This window comes from Indicator indicator, chromosome 25, assembly GCF_027791375.1.
Source record: "Indicator indicator isolate 239-I01 chromosome 25, UM_Iind_1.1, whole genome shotgun sequence".
Classification (NCBI taxonomy): Eukaryota; Metazoa; Chordata; class Aves; order Piciformes; family Indicatoridae; genus Indicator; species Indicator indicator.
In genome coordinates this window covers 6740193-6761301 of record NC_072034.1, presented here as the reverse complement: position 1 = coordinate 6761301, position 21109 = coordinate 6740193, and the positions used below count along the sequence as shown (strand labels likewise).

Genomic DNA, 21109 nt, shown 5'->3' with positions numbered 1-21109 from the left:
AGCTAGGGACATGCACAACCCACTCTCATACAGACCCTGTCACAAACTCCTCATCTGCAGGCAAATAAAACACAGGCACAAAACACAAAAGGGAGCCACAGCAAATACAACTCAGGCCCACAGTCTCTACAACTTGGGAATAAAGACCTGCAAGACAAGCTGTCCAGCCTTAAGGATATGTCAGTTAACTCATTAGACCAGTGGTTTACTGTGAAACAGCTAGCTAGCTAATATGCTAGACATGCAAGAAGACATAAGATGGAAGAGGGTAGATTTGGAATGGATTCTAGGAATGAATTCTTTTCAGCGACGGTGGTGAGACACTGCAACAGGTTGCCCAGGGAAGTTGTAGATGCCCCCTCCCTGAAAGTGTTCAGGGCCTGATGTAGTGGAAGGTGTCCCTGTCCATGGTAGGGGTTGAATCTAGCTGACCTTTAAGGTCCCTTCTAACCCAAACCATGATATGATTCTATGAAATCATGCAGGGGATTTCTTAGTGTTAATCTTAACATTTCATTTTAAAATCTATTGATACTCAGAGTATTTCTGATCTCCTCAGAAGCAGACTGGTGTTCCTCATATTCCTTGCTTGAGTATGGAATATGTGTCAATTGTGTCAATTTTTTGGATACAAAAATTAATCCATCTCACTGGTTTAAAAGCTATCAGTACAGACTTTTGTATTTTCTTAAACAAAGAAAATGAGATCCTATACATAAAGTGAGATCCTAAATAAGTCTCACCTGCTTCCTTGCACAAGGCTGCTAGATCTGCACCCACATAACCATGTGCACTGTCAGCCAGCTGCACCAACTCTGCTGCTGTGAGCGAATGGGGAACTTTCCTGAGGAGCTTTTGGAGTATGTCCAGTCGGTCTCGGGCATTGGGAATTCCGATTTCTATCTCTTTGTCGAAACGCCCAGGCCTGCGCAGCGCTGCGTCCAGCGCGTGGGGGCGATTCGTCGCCCCAAGTACCAAGAGCTGCCCTTCACTGTCTTCCTAAAGGCAAACGGTGCAAAATGTTAATTTAAAAACACAATTAAGTGTCACACAGCTTATAAAGATATTTCCTGCTTATTTTTCCCAGCTATTACACACACTGACATGCCAGCTCTAAAGGAGCAAAGCACCATTTTCAGAATATATCCCCTACAGGGGATACCACCCAACCTATCCCAAACTGCAGATCAGCAATGCTATAGGCTGCATGCACACAGAGGTAATACAGGAGAAACTTTACTCCAAGATGCCCTCTTTATTATAGAAGCAGTATTTGTTCAGCTGGTCACCACATACCTGTCTCAATACAGTCTACTTACTGAGCCAATGCCATCCATTAATGTCAGCAATGAAGCAACAACTCTCTTCTCAACCTCATTCTGAGCCCCTTCTCTCTTTGGGCAGAGTGCATCCAACTCATCTATAAATATAATGGAGGGACGACTGACAAGAAAAGGGAAACAAAAATGTTAAGGTGCTCAGGAAGATTTAAAAGACTAAGGCAGAGAAGTGCAAAGCTGCTTATGGAAAACATCCAGTTCCTGCAAAAGTTAACAAGCACCTCATTCCTTAAGGCAACTGAAAGATTCAACCTTGAACATGCTGTTACTCAATGAGATAAAGTAATATATTAGACAAGTAATACCTTCAGGACTATCCACCAATCTACTTCTCTGTGACTCCTCCCAAAACACTAAATAAACCAACTTCATCATAAATGCACAGTGTTTTATTTGTCACTTCTACAAATACAGTATGGGTCAGTCTTTTGCTAATGTATTATGAACGTCAGTCCTCTGGAAATCTAAAGTCTGCCTTAACCAGATCTAAGAAATTATTGGGCAGAATGACACTCTAATCCAGAGACACATATCCAGCACCAACACTGGTTTAATGCTGGCTTCCAGTGTCTCAGCCTGGTGTTACAATGGTCTCCAAAGATAAGCTATACAGAAAAATTTGGATCCAGGTGCCACTCTGGCTTGCGCTTCCATCTGTTGAAAGAAGTGCACAATACATTAATGATACAGATCAAGTGATTTGGCACCGTCAGTAACAGCCCCTTAAAAAGAGTAGTGTCCAAAAGCATTTAATAGGCATGCTAGAATTTCACTGCTTTCCTTCTAGCTAAGCTCTATATAAACAAACCTATTTCCTTTAAAAGAAACCACTGCAGGAAAAAAAATACAATTCAAAGATTCTTGCAAATGTTTTTCTTTTAAGAGCATTAATGCTGGAACCAATACCACAAATAAGTGAGGGTGAATAAAGCGATCCAAAAGAACATACCGCAGGGAAGCTTCAGCAAATATCTGACGTAACCTTGATTCAGACTCCCCATAAAACCTGTAATAATTAAAATATTTTAATGAAAAACATTTTTTGGGCTTTTCCAGGCAACTTGGAAAATTACTGCTGGTACGTTCCAAAAAGCCATAGTGCACCCCTTTCAAAGTCACAAAGTTTATGCAATCCCACAATAATCTTTATTTCCACAAGGATAAGAAATTAGGGCAAAATGGGACACAGGCAAGAATATAACCATTTCTAACTAGAAAAACAATATCAAAAGGGAAAAGCTTCTCTCTTCTGTGTTAGAAATAATTTTATCTGTGTCTTCAAAGAAAAAAAGTTCCCTGGAATCATTAATCTATGCAGTGTCAACTTAATTTCAATATGCTTCAACAAGTCACTGTGCTTGTTGCAGAACTAACACGCAACTGCAGATGCAGTTTTAGTCCCCTCGTTAATTTAGTCCATGCCTTACACCAATTTCTTGGCCAAATCCAATAAACCTCTTTTATGACAAGAGGAAACATAAGCCCTGCTTGAGAGAACCCTTTCCCATTTGGTTTCAACTCTCTCAGGCAGACAGCCCACAGCCAATTCTGCATTTACATCTATCCGCAATGGATAAATGCCAGGACAGATTTTGGCCTAGTGTATTTATAGAATTAAAGAAAATAAATTAGTTGGACTTACTTGCTAATTATTTCAGGGCCATTAATAACAGTAACATGAGCGCCAACCTCGTTTGCAATGGCTTTGGCAATCATAGTCTTCCCAGTACCCGGAGGGCCATACAACAGCACTCCTCTAGGAGGAGGGATTCCTTTACACAAGCACACAAACAGAGAAGAAAGGGATTTGTGATAATGCTAAATGAACAGCCTGCACTTGGACATGTCACTGCCCCAGTTCTCGCCCACTGCAATAGTAGTAGATGCCTCATTGTGATAGAGTTGTAGGCTTTCAGTGGGAAGAGCCCTCTTACATCTGATATACATCTACATTTTTTAAAGTACGAATAAAAAGCAACTATTTACATCATTGTATGTTTCAGCAGATTAATATTAACTCTCCCTACACATTGTGGTGTTTGTTTGGGAAGTCTTCCAAAAAGCTATTGGACTGAGTACCTAACATCTACCAGTGACTGCACTGAGTTATTCATGGTTCTAACAATGCCATTACTACAAGTTTCCCACATCAGAAAATCACTTCTCTTCAACACTCCAAAATTTCAGGAATACTGTGAGGTTCAATTCAAGAGTACTTACAGAAACATGAAAAATACACACCAAAAGGATTAATTTGCCTCCTTAACACTAAGTGTTAAGAGCCAAAATAGCCAGAAACATTCAGGAACAGAAAACAAGGCACACCGGAAAAACAACATACTACTGTGTAGTTACAACTGGACACAAGCTACAGGTAACTCCACAAAGTAGTAACGAGACAAAAAGCAAGTTTCAGACCAGCAAAGACAAATTAAATGGTCACAAAGCCAAAAAGAGAAGGTGAGACATTAGAAAGCTAAAAGGAGAGACAAATGTTTGACAAAAGGAGTGACCCCGTCACAAAAGGCATTGCTGGAACACAACCAAAGAAGAAACACTGGTTGGGTACTGCAGCACCAGGCAAGGAATGACACGTGAAGGGCAGGTGACAACCCAGTTGTGACAGAGAATACTACAGCCTTGGGAACTAATATACTAATCTGCTAACTGAGAGAGGACTTAACAGACAGGTTGCCTCACAACAGTCCATTAAGGCACATGCTGCTCCCTCGTGGTGTTTCTGATACTGGCAAGAAACACAGCTCTTCAACCAAAGATCTCACCCTCAGCTCACAGCATCACTCCCTGTGAGCAAGCAAACAACTCTCAACGTTTGGATGGTTCCTAAGGGTTTGTAACTGGTGAGGAACCATCATACTCTCTCATGTGGTTAGTAGAGAACCTGATCAAGCATTTTTGGACTGACTCCTGCCAATGGCGTGCAATACACAGCAAGAGAGCCACCTATGCCTTATGGAAATGGCCCCAGTGATCACTGAAATCACCTTCCTGCTAAAGTGTATGTGAGGCAAGAGAAATAAAAAGCCTCAAAAACATGACAGTAAAGAAATATTTATAGGTGAGAAGCCTGCCTCTGGGTGATGCATACACAGTACAGTTTTACTTTTGTCACAAAAATCCTGAGGTCATACATATATTAGATATAACTTCATATATGGCAACAGTAATCATACTAGTTTTTTTCACCCTGTAATTCCATACTGAACACACTGAACAGTTTGAGCAGAACAGCCCCAAACAATTCCTTAAAATTCTGCAGAAATCCTGTAACACACAGGCATACAAACAGCAGAAGAATTCGTCTGACTTCTTTAAGTTAAGCTTTTCTCAACCAGAAAAAAAAAAATTGTTGACTCTACCAAAACAAATTAAAAACCTTATGATGACACAAACATCTGCACCTTTCAAATGCCCAAGTATAGAATTTTTTCCTATTTGCTATAAATGTACTTCAGCATAACTGAATTTTTCTGGGGACCAATATTACCTTTCCTATTCAATTATGTTTTCACACCAGCAGACTTGAACATCCTCAGAGCATCCATACAAGATAATTATAAAGCAGTTTTTCACTTTTGGGACACAACGGTATAGCAATGCTAACATAAAATTCAGTGCTTATTCCTTGAATAACCCATTTCAATAAAAAAAAAAAAAAAGCCATGTTAAAGAAGAAAACTAGTCTGACATGAAGAAAGCCAACTCTTAGGCACCATACCGTAACTCTTGAACAGTTCAGCTTGCTTCAAGGGCAGTTCAACTGTTTCTCTAATAGTTTGGAGCTGGCTGCTCAAGCCTCCTATCATATCATAGGTGACTCGGGATTCACAGTCACTATCTTCTGTCACACTGGTCCTTGTTTCAATAAAATTGATTTTAGTTCTTGAAGAAATGAAATAAAAAGCATCTGTATTGCTTACTGCTCCAGCTTTGCCAGTGAGTGGGAGTTCCTCACTACCTCCTTTCCCAGTCAACTCCAACTCTTTGGGGAGGTCTGCACCATCTCTTTCACTGTAGGCTTTATCCCCCTGACCAGAATCTTGATCGCTGGCTGCCACAGCAGAACTGGGTGTAACTGGAGAACCTGGATCTGATGGTTTGTTTGGTGTGCTCACAGGTGCCACCTCCAGACTATCATCAATGTCCATCTTGCCAAGCTGTAAGGACAAATCTAATGCACTTGTCTCCAAATCTGATCTTTCAAGGTCTGGCTCCTGCACATCACTGGAGAGGGCACTGCCCTGGGCACTCAGCTCTGCACCATCAGTTCCCTTCACTTTCATCACCACGAAGTTACAAAGTTTGCCATAGAAAGTGAAAGCCAAGAGGTTTCCTGGTAAAATTATTTTCCCATCTGTGAGAAGGTTAAAAAAGAAAAAAAACAACAAAATACAAAGAAGAAATTTCAGCCTACTTGGCAGCAATAACATTCAGACAGTCTTGCATCACAAACTTTATCATGAAGCCCAGATAGTGCTATAAATTAACATAGCAAAAGGGTATTAGGTGATTTCAAAGTTATTTCAGGCAATTTAAATGATCCTTTTGTACATAAGCAGACTGTACTGGATAAACATCAATCAGTATCATTCGTAATCTAACTAACTTGAGCATTTAAAATATCATAAAGCATACAACTGGAGATTATGGAATTGATTTTCCATCCAAAATTTGATGATCTACTACGAAAGCAGTCAAAAGAGAAGCAATACAACTTATACCTAGGTTTCTCAGTAGACAGACAGACATTTCCTCAGCATTAATGGTGGCATCTTTGTCCCTGTGACAGGAAAAAAAGAAAAAACAAAATTTCCAGTCAATAACTACATCAAAACCAAACCAGAGTTCACATCACTAAGGTAACAGGATGATGAATATCACGTGTTTTACAGTATATAATGTAACCCTACAAACAGAAAAGATGGATGAGCACTTCACAGTTTTTAGATCATACATCTTAACTCTGAAAATCATAGAATCTCACAACGTTAGGGGTTGGAAGGGACGTCTAGAGATCATCTAGTCCAACCCCACATGTAGTACCAAAAGAAGCACAGATTTAATTTGGGGTTATTTTTTCCATACAAAATGCTGCCATAAACAGTATCACAAGTTCTATTTATCATTTTGTAAGGTTACAAATATGGAGTACATGTTTCTCACCCCATCAGGCAGAATGGCCATTGCTACCCTTTTACTGAATTAGAAAAAAACATAGATAAGATTGGTCTGTGTTAGCCCTGTAAACACATCTACCACCTGTGACTGATTAAACCAGTGCCTTGACCACTCACAAAGCCAAGCATGTCCTAAGCTAATGAAAGATAAAAGGTGGCTTGTATGAATGTCTTTCTCTGGTGCTTACATTAAAACATTTACATTTTACCACATTTACAACTTACTAATGCCACAGACACCACTTACTCTCCCTGCTCTTCAGATAAACTGCAATGAATAAGGCTGTACTGATTCAATTATATTTCAGTGATGATTTATCCATAAAACTTTTATCCTGTTTCATTTGCAGCTTTACCTTTTACTAAAGCCCATTAAACTGTTTCTGTTTTTTAACTCCTTCAGATTTATCCCCTCAGCCAATCTGTATGAGCCTCACACATTATCCCTTCTGTTTTCACAACAAAAGCTTCACTATATCCATTTTGCAGACAAACTTCCACAACCTGTGTAAGCGTCCACAACCTGTATGATGAAAAGCATTATTACACTGAAGAGCTGAACAGCACCACCAAAGGCCTGTGAAGCAGGAGCAGCTGCTGAAAGTAAAAGTAAGATCAACTGGGGGAGCTCTAAACCTACAAATAAAAGCCTGATTCTCCTACTGAAAAAGAAAGCAACTTGAGGCAAACTATGCCAACTTAAAAGAGAACACTCAAAATATCACAATCCTTCCCAACAAGTAAATTCAGTTATGTTGCTGGGGTCTGAGGTTAGGGATTGACTGAAAGAAAAAGCTTGATTATGCATCCAGCAAGTCCTCAGAAGTGTTAGTTTGCAGAGAATGAATACATCTGTAAAGTGTCTAGAGCCCTAGGGAGTACTCCAATAATAGTATCTCTACTTTTAATAATTTATATTCTCACATGAGAGGATAGCACTGTGGTTTGTAGTAAATTAACAGGCATAAAAAGGGTAATTTACAGGTTTCGTGTTTTCTCTGTTTTAATCCAGTGGTACTTTTAATCTTCCACAATCCTAGGAGTCTGACTCCTGACAGGGAATGAAAATTGACTGTAGAACAGCTTCCAAAAACATTACAGCAATCATAAATACTTCAGAAGTTCATCTGAACTCACCCTTAGTTTATTATTTCAGTAAAAGCCACAGCTTTAAAGAAAGGAAGCATTGCTGTCATGGGTTGAGTTGAAGCTGCTGCTGCTAATACCATGCTGCTGTCATACCAGCTTCAAAACGAGAGTGCCAGATGGAGAGCAAAGCACCACGGGGCTTGCAGTTCAGGTTGTAACACAAGAGGCTTCTTGCACAGTTGCCTTTGTGCAAGTACTAACTCCACCAAAGCAAGAGAGAAAAAGAGCATCTTCTAGGAGGTAAGAGTCTGCAATGCAAATAGGACACCTCGTGGTATGTCACTGGGTTATAACAAGTCCCATACCTCAACTTTATATCGACTTCCTCTGCCTGGATAACTGCACCAGTCACAGGCTGCACAGTGACAGCATCACCTAGATTTACTTTCAGGTTCTTCTGTGTGGTTTCATTCAGTCCAACTTTCCCACCCGGAAAGCCTGCAGTGGGCCAAGCAGTACAGACCTGGGAAGAGTTTCAACACAAACACTTGTCAGTTGAGGTTTCTCTCCCCTATTTCCAGCCCTGAAAGTAACCAGTGTTTTGTTATGAAAAACATGAGCCGAGGAAGAAAGATTGGTGCCACAGAATAAGATGAAAGTAGCACCAAGTTCTCAAGTATGATCCAAGACACTTTTCAGGAAGGAAAGGGTTATATTTTGGGAGACAAATTCCACCAGGACTCTGCACGTTCTACAGATGCCACAAAAGCATGCAGTGTGCTGACTAGGAAATGCTAGAAATCAGCAAAGAAGTAAGACTAAAGACCTGTACTCTTTCTTTGCAAATAAAGCATAGATGTGTGCAATATAACACATATAACACATATATTTGCATACATGACTTATAAATTTCTTGAAATAAAGTAGCAGCATGGATTTTTTTTTTTTTTCAGTACTGGGAATACACATGGAACTACAGTGCAGAAAACACAGAAGAGCACATTCACTTTCTTTCTCAGGGCATGTTCCATTTGGGTCCCTATGGTATACAAGAACACACTGAAGGCACAAGAAACACTCTTGTAAAGCACTTGGAGGAACAAGAAAGAGTCTCACCTCCTGTCGTCCATCAACAGAGGTAAGCAATGCCGGACGACCTATGCATAGGTTTGCAGACTTCATGCTGTTCAGTGATAGCTGGGCAAGGGTTTTTCGCAGCATTTTGGGAACTTTGTCATCTCCTATTATTTTCAGGGGGAAAAAAAAAAAAAGGCAAACATAATTTTTCCCTACCTATCAGACAAGTTCAGTATTTCTCGCGGTCCTCTCTCAGCCCCACTAAGGTCCTACAGAGATCTCGTCTTCCCGAGGGGACGCGGCAGCCGCGCGGAGCGGGAACGCGGGTTCGCAGGGCTCATTTTCAAACGAACCGCGCTCCAGCCCCCGAGCAGGCGTCCGCCCCCGTCCCGCACCCCCGTACCTGCCTCCACGGCGTCGGTAACGCCCAACGCTAGCAGTCCGCCTTCGGCGACGGTGCCAGGGTTGGCGGCAGCCCGCGGAGAGCTGCCACCACCGCCGCCCGGGAGCGGCCGTCCCTTGCTTTTCTTTCTAGCGGAGGCAGACATGCCGCCTCGCCGGCTGCCGCCGAACAGTTCCGGGGGCAGAGGCCGGCACCGCCCCGGCGGCGGCCCCTTCCCGCCCCCCTGTGCTTCCCGCTCTTTGCGCAGCGTCATGGTGAGGCTGGGCTGGACGCTGCAGCGAACTCGGGGCTGGGGGGCCCTGAGCGGGCTGCGGGCGCGGACCGACAAGTTCGGGGGGGTGAGCGTGGATCTGGCGGAGCTGCGCCGTCCCCTGCGCCTGGAGCGGGCCGCCTTCGGGCGGTGGCTGCGGGGCAAGTGCTGGGTGGAGACCCCCAGGGCAGCGGGGGCGGACGGGATGAGGGGTGGCGGATCTCGCTGGGGAAGCTTGAGCCGCCTTTATTGCTGCCCTGGGAGGACGGTGGTCGTCGACCTCCTCTAGAGACACGGATGCCGTGTGGAGAAGGGTATTGGCAGAGGCGGCAGAAGCGCACAAAGATCCATTTCCTTGTGGCAGATCCTAACATAGGAGCCATCATTTTGCACGCAAACACCAAATGGTGCCAGGTAAAATGCCAAGATGGTGGCACCGCCTCTTGCCACTGACACATTCCTCACAGCGGTGGTTGTTTGACCTTCTGCTAAATGAGGTAAAAATACAGACTTTGACATGTTAATCCCACCTGTTGTGCAGAATAAGGTTTAAAAACAGAAAGAGAAAGGGCAAGGGGGTGGCAGCGTCCTTCCCCCTGCTCACCCTGCTGTCTCTTGCAGGCGCTGTGGCCCAGTGGCGAGAGGAAGGCCGCATTGCTGTCTGGCTCCACGTCCCCATCCACCAGAGCAGCTTTGTGGCGGTGGCTGCTTCACAAGGCTTTGCTTTCCACCATGCCGAGCAGGGCTCATCTACCTTGACCCTCTGGCTAGGAGAAGGGCCCAGCAGGCTGCCAGGATATGCCACCCACCAGCTGGGAGTTGCAGGTTAGTTACAAGAGCAGTTGTGGCCTTGAAAACCCTTTTGAACAATCTATGTTTTGTAGGCAATGAACTGTTTCCTCTGCACAACCAGTGTATGGAACCCAGCCACTTAGTGTTTGGTTACAAAGCAAAGCATGTCATTGATGAGTGTGCGGGTACAACCCTGTGGGTTGCTAAAAACAGGCCAACAGGGAGAGGTTTCACAACATTATTCCAGTTTGAGGAAACGATAAGCAGCTTGAGAAGAAAATGTGGTCCTGAAGCTTTAAAGCGTGCCTTACAAATACTACTTTTAAATACCATTTTGAGAAGTGCATTTCAGCTTTCACCTTGCAGGTAAGAGGTTGGATTTCAAGGTTCAAGAAGTTTTTTGAAAACCGATAAAGTAACTACACACTTCATAGGAAAAAAAAATAACTTCACTGCTTCCTGCCATTACTGTAGAGGCTTAATATATGCATCTTCATAAAACACATTCAAGTTAGAAGTCCGTAAGTGGGGCAAGCTTGACCCAACAGGGATTGTTCAGGAGCTAGCACAACTGTTAGCCTAAATTACAACTGTCTAAAAGCTGCTCTAAGTTGTGCCTAGAATTCCACAATTCAAATAATTGTGTTTTGCAAACAAACATCTGGACATCATAATCTTGCCCATCTAGACCTCCCACATCCACAGTTTTAAAGGAGTTGCTCTAAAACTGAGGAAATTCCCAAGGAGCTGATGAGGGGCAAAAACTACAGTCAAGTTGAAATCACCTTCACCCTTTCACCTAATTTGAATGTTTGGTAAAAACTCTCAAGCAGTCTTCCATAGATGTGCAGTTACCTGGCCCATCACTCAGTAATCTGTAATCTGAAGGCAGGTTTGGGCCCCTTATTGGTAAAGGCTATGTAACACTCAGCAGTTAGACTAGAGGGACAGCAAAATTCTCCTGCTACAAGTTTGATTTGTTTGTCCTTGTTTTACAGGGACTGTGTGGGACATGAGTTCTTCATTAAGTGGTGTTACAAGCCATAAATAGAGATTTTTCAATGTCTAGTTAGAAAGGACACTTAAAATAGAGATTATTTAATGTAGCAGCATGTCAGATTCGATTAAGTTTTGGGAAAGCAGAGCCTTCAATTACAAAACGGTGCCGCTGCTGTTGGTAGTAGGAGTTTTCCGTTCCAAAGCCAGCAGAGGGCAGAGGAGAAGCCGAAGTCAGTCTTGGATTTTTTCAATGGACATGTTGGAGCATGTTTTCCTGAGGTATGAAAACCTCACCATTAAAATATGCTGTATTAAACTCGAGTAAGATAGTTCATTCTCCTAGCAGAAGCACTGTGTTACTCCTCACAGATATAACTTGCATATTTGAGGGAGCATGACTAACTAAAAGGGGATTTTTCTTGTTTTGCACAGCTGAAAATGCTGTTCAAAAGGCAATCATGTAATAGATGTTTGAGTGGCCCTGATAGTTATTAGGAACAACTTACGATAAGAAAAATCATAACTCTGAAAAAGTCTTAAATAAAGGATTTGCAGATATGAAAAATGTGCTTTCAGTGCACAGTTTCCAGTTGTACTTCAAGAGAAAGAAACACTTTGCAAGGTGAAAATACAATTTGAGGAAACAGAAAGTATATGGATTTCATTCTCTATTGCACAGGCATAAAAATTGCCCACATACGATATATGTATTCTTTGCTGCTGTTTTGCAAACCTGTACCTTTTATTCAATATTGCGAGATTCTGTAAAAGAGGAAAAGGCTTAAGGAAGTAATTTGGAAGTAAACAGTTTTCTGTATGTGAAATAATGATGGCAGTGTTGGGGTTTTTTTTCATCTGTTTTGCTCACGCTTCACGGCTCTGGAACACATCCCAAGAATACACTATGCAATGTGTATTCCACTAGGCATATATTTTGTCTCTTAGCTTTCTACTTCAGGAAGGAGAGACTGGGTAGTGGAAGGGCTTCATTCTATTTTTAATCCATTTTATTGAAATACTGCCTTTTGTGTGCCAAATGCTAGGCTTTTTTATTTCCCACACAAAAACCTGTATTTTAGAAAGTTTCTGCAGTAAAAAGAAGGCAAATTTGCTGCTGAGGGTCTTTATCTTGGAGCGTCTCAATCAGTTAAATACAGGACTTAGTGCCTTGAGCATCCTGAAAACAAAAAAAGCAGAGCAGTTGAGAGTGGTTTACTGCCCTGAAGGAAGCCAGCACAGGGAGCAGACACAGGTAGCCTGCATTGCCAAGTAGACCAGCAGCTGCTTTTTGTCCTGTCTGGGGTTTCCCACACAGTGAACTCCACACAGCCAGGGCCAGTGCCTCAGCATCACGCAGCCAAGTGATGACAAAGGTGTGAATAAGCAGGGTCAGGTCATATTTTGCCAGACTCAATTAGTCGCCAAGTGGAGAGTAGCAAACGTTACTCACTGGGCTTGGCCATTGTTGTTTAGTAGTGGAATATGTGATGTGGGTTCCAGCTAACTTACTGCATCTGTTTGTAGGCGGCAGGACTTTCCAAAGATGTGAAAGGTACAGAAGAGCTTCTGGTGTATGAAGTGATTAAGATGTTTTGGAAAAAAGCACTGCCAAAATTCTGTGCCTCCCAGGAAGAAGTGGTTTGCCATCCCAAAAGAGACGTGTTTGTAAACATGCCACAGAGCAATGGCATAGGAAGGCAAGTGGAAGAAGGAAAGTCAAAGTAATTTTCTTCTCCCTCCCATGTAGTACAAGCCCTACCACATGGCTGTTGTTTTCATTGCTGCCTACCTTAATTTAGTTGTTGAAACGAGTCATTGGAGTTGGGGAGAAAGGTCTCCACACACACACACACACACACATGCACACACACAGAGCCTTGGCCAGTCCTTTTACTTAAAGAAATGGGTAAAAGGAGCAGCTGCATAAATGTCTAACTGCACACAAAGGTGGACTTAGGTTGTGATGGGCTGAGGAATCTACAGTGATTTAGAATCATAGAATCATTAAGGTTGGAAAAGACCTCCAAGATCATCAAGTCCAACCAAACTTGGAAAAGAAAAACAGTTCCCAAGTTTTATAAATAATACCTATTCCTGTCCAGTGATGTTTACAATGCAAGCAGTCCTGTGTGTGCTCCTTCTGTGGATGACCAGTGCTTTTCAACTCTCAACATCTTTTCACATTCACATCAGTCACAAAACAGGTAGAGTGAAGGTATTTTTCCTTTCCATTACTCACAGAGTTATCTAAGGGTTTTGTGGGGTTTTTAGTTAAATAATTTTCTTACCTGTTTCCCAAAAGAGAATATTCAAAACAACACAGTGTTGTAATACTGATTACTTGGTTAGGTTGCAAGTAAACCTTTCCAGAATGTCATCCTGGTGTTAGGTGATTTCAAGCTCCAGGCACCACATTGTAGCAAGAGGGAAAGTTTTCAAAACCACAGTTCTGAGCCTGCAGGCGAGCTCTCATCTCACTGGGGATGGCCCAGCAAGCTTCAGCAGAGGATTTCCCAGGTTAAACCTGGTTAAACCTGGGAACTAGAGACCAGACAGCAAATCCTATTAATCCTTATTCTTTCATCTTGTGTGGAGTTAGGAGATGCCCACCTAACATGGGGGCATCTCCCAGAGAATTTCACTGCCAAAAATTACATTCACAGGCATCAATTTCTGGGAAAGAGAGAAGAGAAAATGTTCTTTTTGTTTAATTGAAACTGCAGTTTCCTGCCTTCACCAGTCCTCCTTGGTCTCAGCGAATCATTTGGCAGAAGAATGGCTTCTCTAAAAAATAATCCCTGTAATCCAAGTTTCTCCTGCTTTGCTTTTGTTCCCTCTTTTAATCAGTACAGTACTTGAACCTGGACGCTGCTAAATATTTACAAAAGGAATGAAATCATAAGGTCACAAGCCATGGGGAGGCAGATATGTGACTACCCTCTTAAAGCATGTCTTTTTACATATTTTGATGGAAGATGGGTATTTCATCTTCTAAATATTTGTCCTACACAAGTCTGCTGTGTGTTATTAAAAACCAGAGGATGTTTTGAGCTGCACACTCATTCCTTAATAATTCCCTTCTGTGGAAACACCTCCCCATAGTATTTTAAATGCATAGATCATCACAGATCTGTTCGTGTACTCTTCCTCCTGCTGTCAAATCACATAGGCCTTTTTTTTATTGTTAACTACCAATTTAAAACCCTTGCACGACCCTTGATGTGGAGAAGAGCCTGGTAAGTTGTACCACAGTGCTCGTTCCACTCACCACAGCACACTTCAAAATCCCAGAAAAATACTTGGTTTAGAGGGAAGACATTTCTGAAGTCTGACCTATGAGTATGACATGCACTTGCATTTTAGTAAGTAGGAAGACTTGTAATCTGTGGTAGAAAGTCATGGGCTGAGCCTCAGGACTGAAGTCACACATCCTGATTTATTTAATCAAATGGAAGTGTCACTTTTCCACTTGGCAGCAATGCTTTGGGATTAACCAGTTGACTGGGATTACTGTGCAGTTCCTATGGTGAGTGTAGCTGGATAGTACAGTACAAGTTCACAGCCAGCCAACCAGTTAAACATGATCAGTACAGTCAGCCCATTGAGTACTAAACCTTGTGTGCTACTGACCAGCAAACAGTGAAATCTTCACTGCAGGTTTGCCATGAATTTCACTGGAGGAAGTTCGTACCCACTGTGGCTGCTCAGCCAGAGTCACTGGAAAAATTTCTGTTATTCCTGCAAGATTACAGGCACAGCTCAGCTGAAACAGGCAGCTTTGCTGAATTGTTTGGATGACATCTTGATCCTGCATTCTTTAGTTCTGGATAATGTTAACACAGGCAAATTACTCTTCTCATTTCTTGCCTAATCTGGAACTTAAGTGCAGGAGGAACTTATCTCAGTACTGCGAATACTGCATTTTTATACAGGATACTTAACCTTTTCTTATCTTTTATTGTGTATCAGTTTTCCACCACAAGCCATGTCCGTGATTCATCCATGCAGATCTTGTTATCTGTAAACTGAGGATTGTTAGGGGCTTGTCCTGAATTATCAAAACACCTGAAATCATGGTTCTTAAGACTGAAATAGTTGTCTAACACAAATCTTTTCCAATATTATCTCTCTACTAGGTGCTGTTCTAGATGAAAGCACTGGAAAGGTGTTGGTTGTGCAAGACAGGAATAGGGTAAGTTTGTAACAGGATTATAAAATACAGAAGTTCATTTAGATGACTCTAGTATAAAGCAAAGGTATTTTTATTTCTATTCCAGTCCAAAATTGTAATAGTTAAAACTTACTTCCTTTTACTTAACACAGATTGCTGTATGGCATCTGAAAATAAAAAACAACAGAGCTAGAAAATCCACAACTTTGTTGTTAATTATAACCACTGATTGAATCAGCAGAAGTATCCTTTCTGCTTTGAGTTTTCTCCTGTAATTGACCCAGAAGTTCCTGGTCTTGTTTGGATCTATGGAGACTCCTGGAAAACTCTCATGGCTCAAAGCAGCTTTTGGGAGGATTCTAGGTTGGTTTGGTTTCAAAAATTCAGGGCATGTTTGTGGCTTTAAATAAGCAATAATGTGGTGCCCTGGAGACCACCTTAGTATAGCAGGTGTAGGATCATTAATTTCTGACCAGCTGAAGTGCTTGACCTCGTAGCAGAGAATGCCAAACCAGAGAGCACTGGTGGGTTGTGTGATGTGGCTTGAGGTAACCACGCATCACTGGTCACGCCTTCCAGCCTCTCTTGGACTAGCTTGGGCTTTCAATGCAGCAAGTGCAGAAGGCACACCAGATCGTTAGCAGCTGCCTCTGCTGTCCATTAAAATGTGCTTGGCTTCCATTTTGCTTTGAGTTGCAAATTAAATAAAATATCTCTAGCACAGCAAGAATCATAAGAATCATAGAATGTTAGGGGTTGGAAGAGATCATCGAGTCCAAAGCAAGGCAGGTCACACAGGAACACATCCAGGTGGGTTTTGAAGATCTCTAGAGAAGGAGACTCCACAGCCTCTCTGGGCAGCCTGTTCCAGTGCTCTGTCACCCTCACAGTAAAAAAGTTTTTTTCTCATATTGAGATGGAATTTCCTATGATTGAGTTTACATCCATTGCTCGTCATCCTATCGCTGGGTATCACTGAAAAGAGGCTGGCCTCATCCTCCTGACAGCCACCCTTCACAGAAACAAGCAAAGCTTACAGAGATAGGCTGAAGTGTATTTGGATGCATCATTTTCACTTTGTATAGTTAACACTATGCCAGATCTCCCTGGCTGCATTTCCCCATCTTTCTTGAAACTTCTGAGGAGACCCAAAACATCAGTTCAGTGATAATGACACCACAGTTAATGAACTCCCACAAAAGGGTGTTGCTTTCATAGGCAGCTCAGTCGTAACAGCACATTGAATGTGTAATACAGGAGTTCAGAGGAAGAGAAACACCCTTTTCTTCTTTCCTGTAAACTATTATTTTATATTTTTTACTTACCATGAAGTACAATTTCAAGGACTTCTCCATAGCAGGACCTTCAGTCTTACGTTAATTATCAATGAAAACATAAATACAGCACACAAGCTGTAGGCTCTGGAAGTGGTTTCACTTCTAGAAGAGTCTCCAGGAGCAGAACAGCACGTCATGAACTTCAGAAACACTACCTTCTTTCTGGCTTTTATGCACATAGAAGTTGAAAGACCGTACAGTGCAAGCAGATTGGCTCAGACAGTTGTTTCCCACTGTCGGTTCCTCTCTGTTCTTCCCCATGCAACAAACCATTTCCCTGAAATGGTGAGTTCAATATAAATAATGTTCTGAAAGCTTAAAAAAAATCAATTTAAACAGCTAGTGGAATTTTAAGAGCAATTTGGGTTTAATCATGAAAGACAGTTCTACAGAACACAAAGATTTCCAGGAACCGAAAGCAAATCTGAAAGCCAACAGACAACTACATGTATTTTCCATCTGCACTATTTTTCATCTCTTCAAATTCCTATCCAAGACATTTAGGAGTGCCCAGAAAAAAAACTCCCAGCATTTTCCAGTGTAGTCAGTGGGGTTTCAAATCCCTGGAAAGCAGACAGCTTCCTCTCCCTGCTATATGTACAAGAAAAGCACTCTTTTCCCCACCCTCCCCTGTATCTTTTTACCGCATTAACTTCTAGTTGAGAGATTAACTTATTCCTGCATAAACTTTTAATAAGGAAAGAAATAAAGAGAACACTACACAAATGTAAAGGCAGTGCCTACTCATCTCCATGCACTTCACTTGCAAGAGGTTTAGGGACTAGGACTCCTTTGCCAGTAACAGCACCAAGACTGCACTTCACGTTCTAAGTACTGAACTTTATTGGAATTCAATAAATGCTTCTAGATACAAATCACACACAAGGCCTCAGGTTTTGTATTCCATAAAAACAAACACTAAGTTACACTGAATGGGTACTACAGACACAAAGTCATCTTAAAGCCAGTGCAGTATAGAACAGTACTACAGTCATAATACCTGTTTGTAAGATTAAATATATATACACTATTTAAAAGCCAAACTCATGGCAGTGGAATACACTAGTGATTAAATACAAGATTATACAGTCTATAGCAGCTTTTTTTAATATCTAACTACTTCATCTAGTTATCCAGCAGCAATGTTGTCTAATGACTGTTAGACAGTTTGTATTTTCAATCAGTAGATGTTGTGTTCCAATGCTTCATACAGACTGTAGCTATCTCTGATCATCACATAGGCAACAAGTTCCTACTTAAAAGCCTTATTCATGTGAATCATCTAAACTAAACCCTAAAAAAAAGGTCACATGTTAACTGTCACCTTCATATTAGAGCACAGCACAGGCTGCTAACTTCAGTAATACTTTGTTTCCTCCAATACAGACTATAAATGCATGGAAATTTCCAGGAGGTCTGGCTAATCCAGGGGAAGACATTGGTAAGTCCTAGGACAACAGGTTCAGACATCAACAGAGTAACAAAGACATAAACAGTATTGAAATACATTGTGAGCCACATCAACCCTATCACTAATCACTTCTTTGAGCTAATGGTGACTAAGCAAGGGGAGATGATCCTATGGCTTTAATGGTAACAGACTAAAAATGTTCTGGGCAGGAAAGTTTTGTATGTGGCCGAGCTGTAGTTTTCATGACTCATGTCATGTTACATAGCAAAACAGATTCCTCTGTGCAGAGGAATCCCAGATGCTGTGCTTCTTGTCTAGCCAGGCTCCTGTTCACTTCCAGTGACAGAGAGCAGCCCCAGGCCAGGGGATACCAGAGGGGTGCTTGTATTGAGGGACAAGAGTGACCAGCACTGGCAACAGCTTCCCCAGCAAAACACTGTCACTGACTGCCAGCTGCCACCCCTCAGAGAACAGGTGAGACCATGGCTGGAGGCTGAGAAACACCTGGGAGAAGACAAGTCGTCTGCAGTTCCTCTCCTGCCACTACTCAACTGTATACTAATACAAGTTACGATTCTCTGCATCACATCTTCATATTACAAGAAGATATAAATTAGTGAAGCATAAAATATAATACAGCTTGATTTTCTTTTTTTTTTTCTTTAGTCCTTTACATCAAAGCTTATCAACTCAGAGTCATTTAAGGAACTAAAATACAAATTGCAGTTACAATGCTTGACTCTCCTGGAGTTACATGAAGTGACAAAAGAGCTGGTTGCCCATTTTGAGTACAAACTGACTCATGCAAGATACAGAGTAGTTTCATAATGCAGATTAAGCAAAGTGCAGATATTTTTGTATCAGAATGTGAATGAAACTCAAACCCTAGTGTTCCTTCTGTCATGTATTTGAATATATCCATACACACACTGAAATAAAAGGCAAACAAAAAAACACTTTAAAAAGCAAAGCTCAAAGCATCAATGAAATCCCTAATTACTTCATTTTTCTTAACCATAGGCCTGCCTCAGCATTCTTCATCATCTCAGTTGTTGCCCTTTGACCACTTCTGTGTAGTACAGCCCCTTGCTGAACAATTAAACCACTTGTCACAGGGAGTTTACTTTGCAGCCGCTACCTTAAGCCAGAGGACCACAGAGGCCTCTGAACAACATCAAATGCAGCCTCTGCTTACTTGCCAATACTGGTAAATGAGGATCTTACCCCATAGGCAGTAGCCTTCTTAACTAATTAACACTGTGATAAAGTCACAAACAGAAACATTCTGCAGGCATCTTGGGGCTCCAGTCCCAAAGACCTTTGTATACTCAGTGTAAAGTTTACACAGCTCATTCTGCTGCAGGATGGAAGCTGAGCCTGAGGCAAATATGTGCAATATCAGGGCCATTAACAGATCGTTGTTTGGCCTCTGCTGAATGCAGCACTTTGTTTACATGTTGCTTGCCACTCTATGGCCAAATTATTTCCAGTATTTGAAGCTACCCATCAAATGTCTGTTTAGCTCCCCTCAGACACATGAAGACGGAAGCTTCCCTGGGAAGGCAAATCTCTACAAAGTTTTCTAAAATCTATTTGGCTTTGGGGAGTAAGCAAATGCTCAGGTGTTGCACGTTTTGCTCAAGAATAGGGCTGCACTGGTATTGGGCATATCTGACAGGTGACTGGACGCTTAGGATACATCTTGAAAAGGACTTAGTGCCAACTTCCATAATCTCCAAACAGCTTTTGCCCATTTTGTTACACTCTGTGGCAAAGTGCAGTGAAACTGATTTGTCTGACCTAACCTACAGGGGTTCAGCTGCACAGGGTCTGGATCTGAAACTGGACAGAGACCAGGAGAGACATGGGCTGAGATGCAAAGAAGTGAAAAGAGGGTGCAGTGCTCTCTTAGACTGAGAGCTCAGCAGAGCCAGCAGCCATCAGAATGTTCATTTCAAACCCACCCCTGTACAGTGCTGTCAGAAGTTTCTTACTTCCATCATTTTGCAGGATACACACAAGCAAGGCATGCAGCAATTACATTTGTTCAGGGACCAAAAAATTAGCTTATCCTTGTGGGGAAACAAACAGGCTAACGTTCTGAACAGCTGGAGAAGCAGAGATAGCTGTGAGTTAGAGATTTTCCACGATCAAGTGCTATGAAGAGTGTTTAGCTATTCTGATATGTACTGTAAGGTTTGCTCTTTTCACCTAGGAGACACAGCAGTTCGAGAGGTTTTCGAAGAGACTGGCATCAAGTCAGAGTTCAAGTCCATCCTAAGCATCAGACAGCAACACCAACACCCTGGAGCCTTTGGGAAGTCAGATATGTATATCATCTGTCGCCTGCAGCCCTCCTCCTTCACCATCAGCTTCTGCCAGCAGGAGTGCCTGAAGTGTGAGTGGATGGACCTGAATGAGCTTGCTAGGACACAACACACCACTCCCATCACCAGCAATGTAGCCAGGCTCTTACTGTACGGCTACCGGGAGGGGTTTCATAAAATTGATATAACCATGAGGGAGCTTCCTGCTGTCTACACAGGCCTGTTCTACAAACTGTACCACAGGGAGCTGCCCGAGTCCTACAGAAACATCACATGATAGCAACACAGTTCACATTTCATTATATTAATAATTTATAATTAATACTGTAGTGTTATTTAGACCATATTAAAATTATCTATGGAGTTCTTCCTAGATAATTACTAGAAAGTAAAATTATCTATGGACTTTTTCTTAGGTAATTCTCAGAAAGTAATTATTTATTCTTTAATAAGCTACAGAGATATAAATTACTTTTAGAAGTAAATAGTGTGCCTCAGATTGGTTTTCCCTTACTCTATAAAGCAAACAAAAAAAAGCTCTACACAGAGATCTGGTAGAAAACAGAACTGCTATTGATCCTGAAAAGACATTTTCCAGATCATTTTACCTCCACACACACTGTAACAACGGGGTTAAAAAGCAATAGAAAGGCAGTATGAAACATCCGTATTTTAAGCTGTTGGCTGCAAAAGTAGTTAAAAATCAGCAAATAAT

General features: G+C 41.8%; 2 protein-coding genes across 2 annotated transcripts in view; one reads left to right on the top strand and one right to left on the bottom strand.

The window, feature by feature from the left end:
• The window catches only part of SPATA5 (spermatogenesis associated 5), a 189108-nt gene extending 179365 nt beyond the window's left edge, over positions 1–9743 (bottom strand). Inside the window, 12 exon segments of the mRNA XM_054392228.1 lie at positions 744–999; positions 1320–1443; positions 2290–2346; positions 2983–3112; positions 5080–5715; positions 6083–6141; positions 7993–8150; positions 8744–8868; positions 9108–9258; positions 9260–9409; positions 9412–9582; positions 9651–9743. Coding sequence (XP_054248203.1) covers positions 744–999; positions 1320–1443; positions 2290–2346; positions 2983–3112; positions 5080–5715; positions 6083–6141; positions 7993–8150; positions 8744–8868; positions 9108–9258; positions 9260–9409; positions 9412–9582; positions 9651–9743 — 2110 coding nt within the window.
• Positions 9744–9761: 18 nt separating this feature from the next.
• NUDT6 (nudix hydrolase 6) lies at positions 9762–20671 on the top strand. Its single transcript, XM_054392227.1, has 5 exons — positions 9762–9771; positions 9979–10182; positions 15285–15340; positions 18043–18097; positions 20286–20671. Exons 1-5 carry the CDS (start codon positions 9762–9764, stop codon positions 20669–20671), a joined length of 711 nt encoding a protein of 236 aa, XP_054248202.1.
• The last annotated feature ends 438 nt before the right edge of the window (positions 20672–21109 follow it).

Coding starts and splice junctions, on each gene's coding strand:
- NUDT6 (XM_054392227.1), top strand. Junction 10,183..15,284: donor CCACCAGCTGGGAGTTGCAG/GTTAGTTACAAG, acceptor TCTCTCTACTAG/GTGCTGTTCTAGATGAAAGC. Junction 18,098..20,285: donor TAATCCAGGGGAAGACATTG/GTAAGTCCTAGG, acceptor TTCACCTAGGAG/ACACAGCAGTTCGAGAGGTT.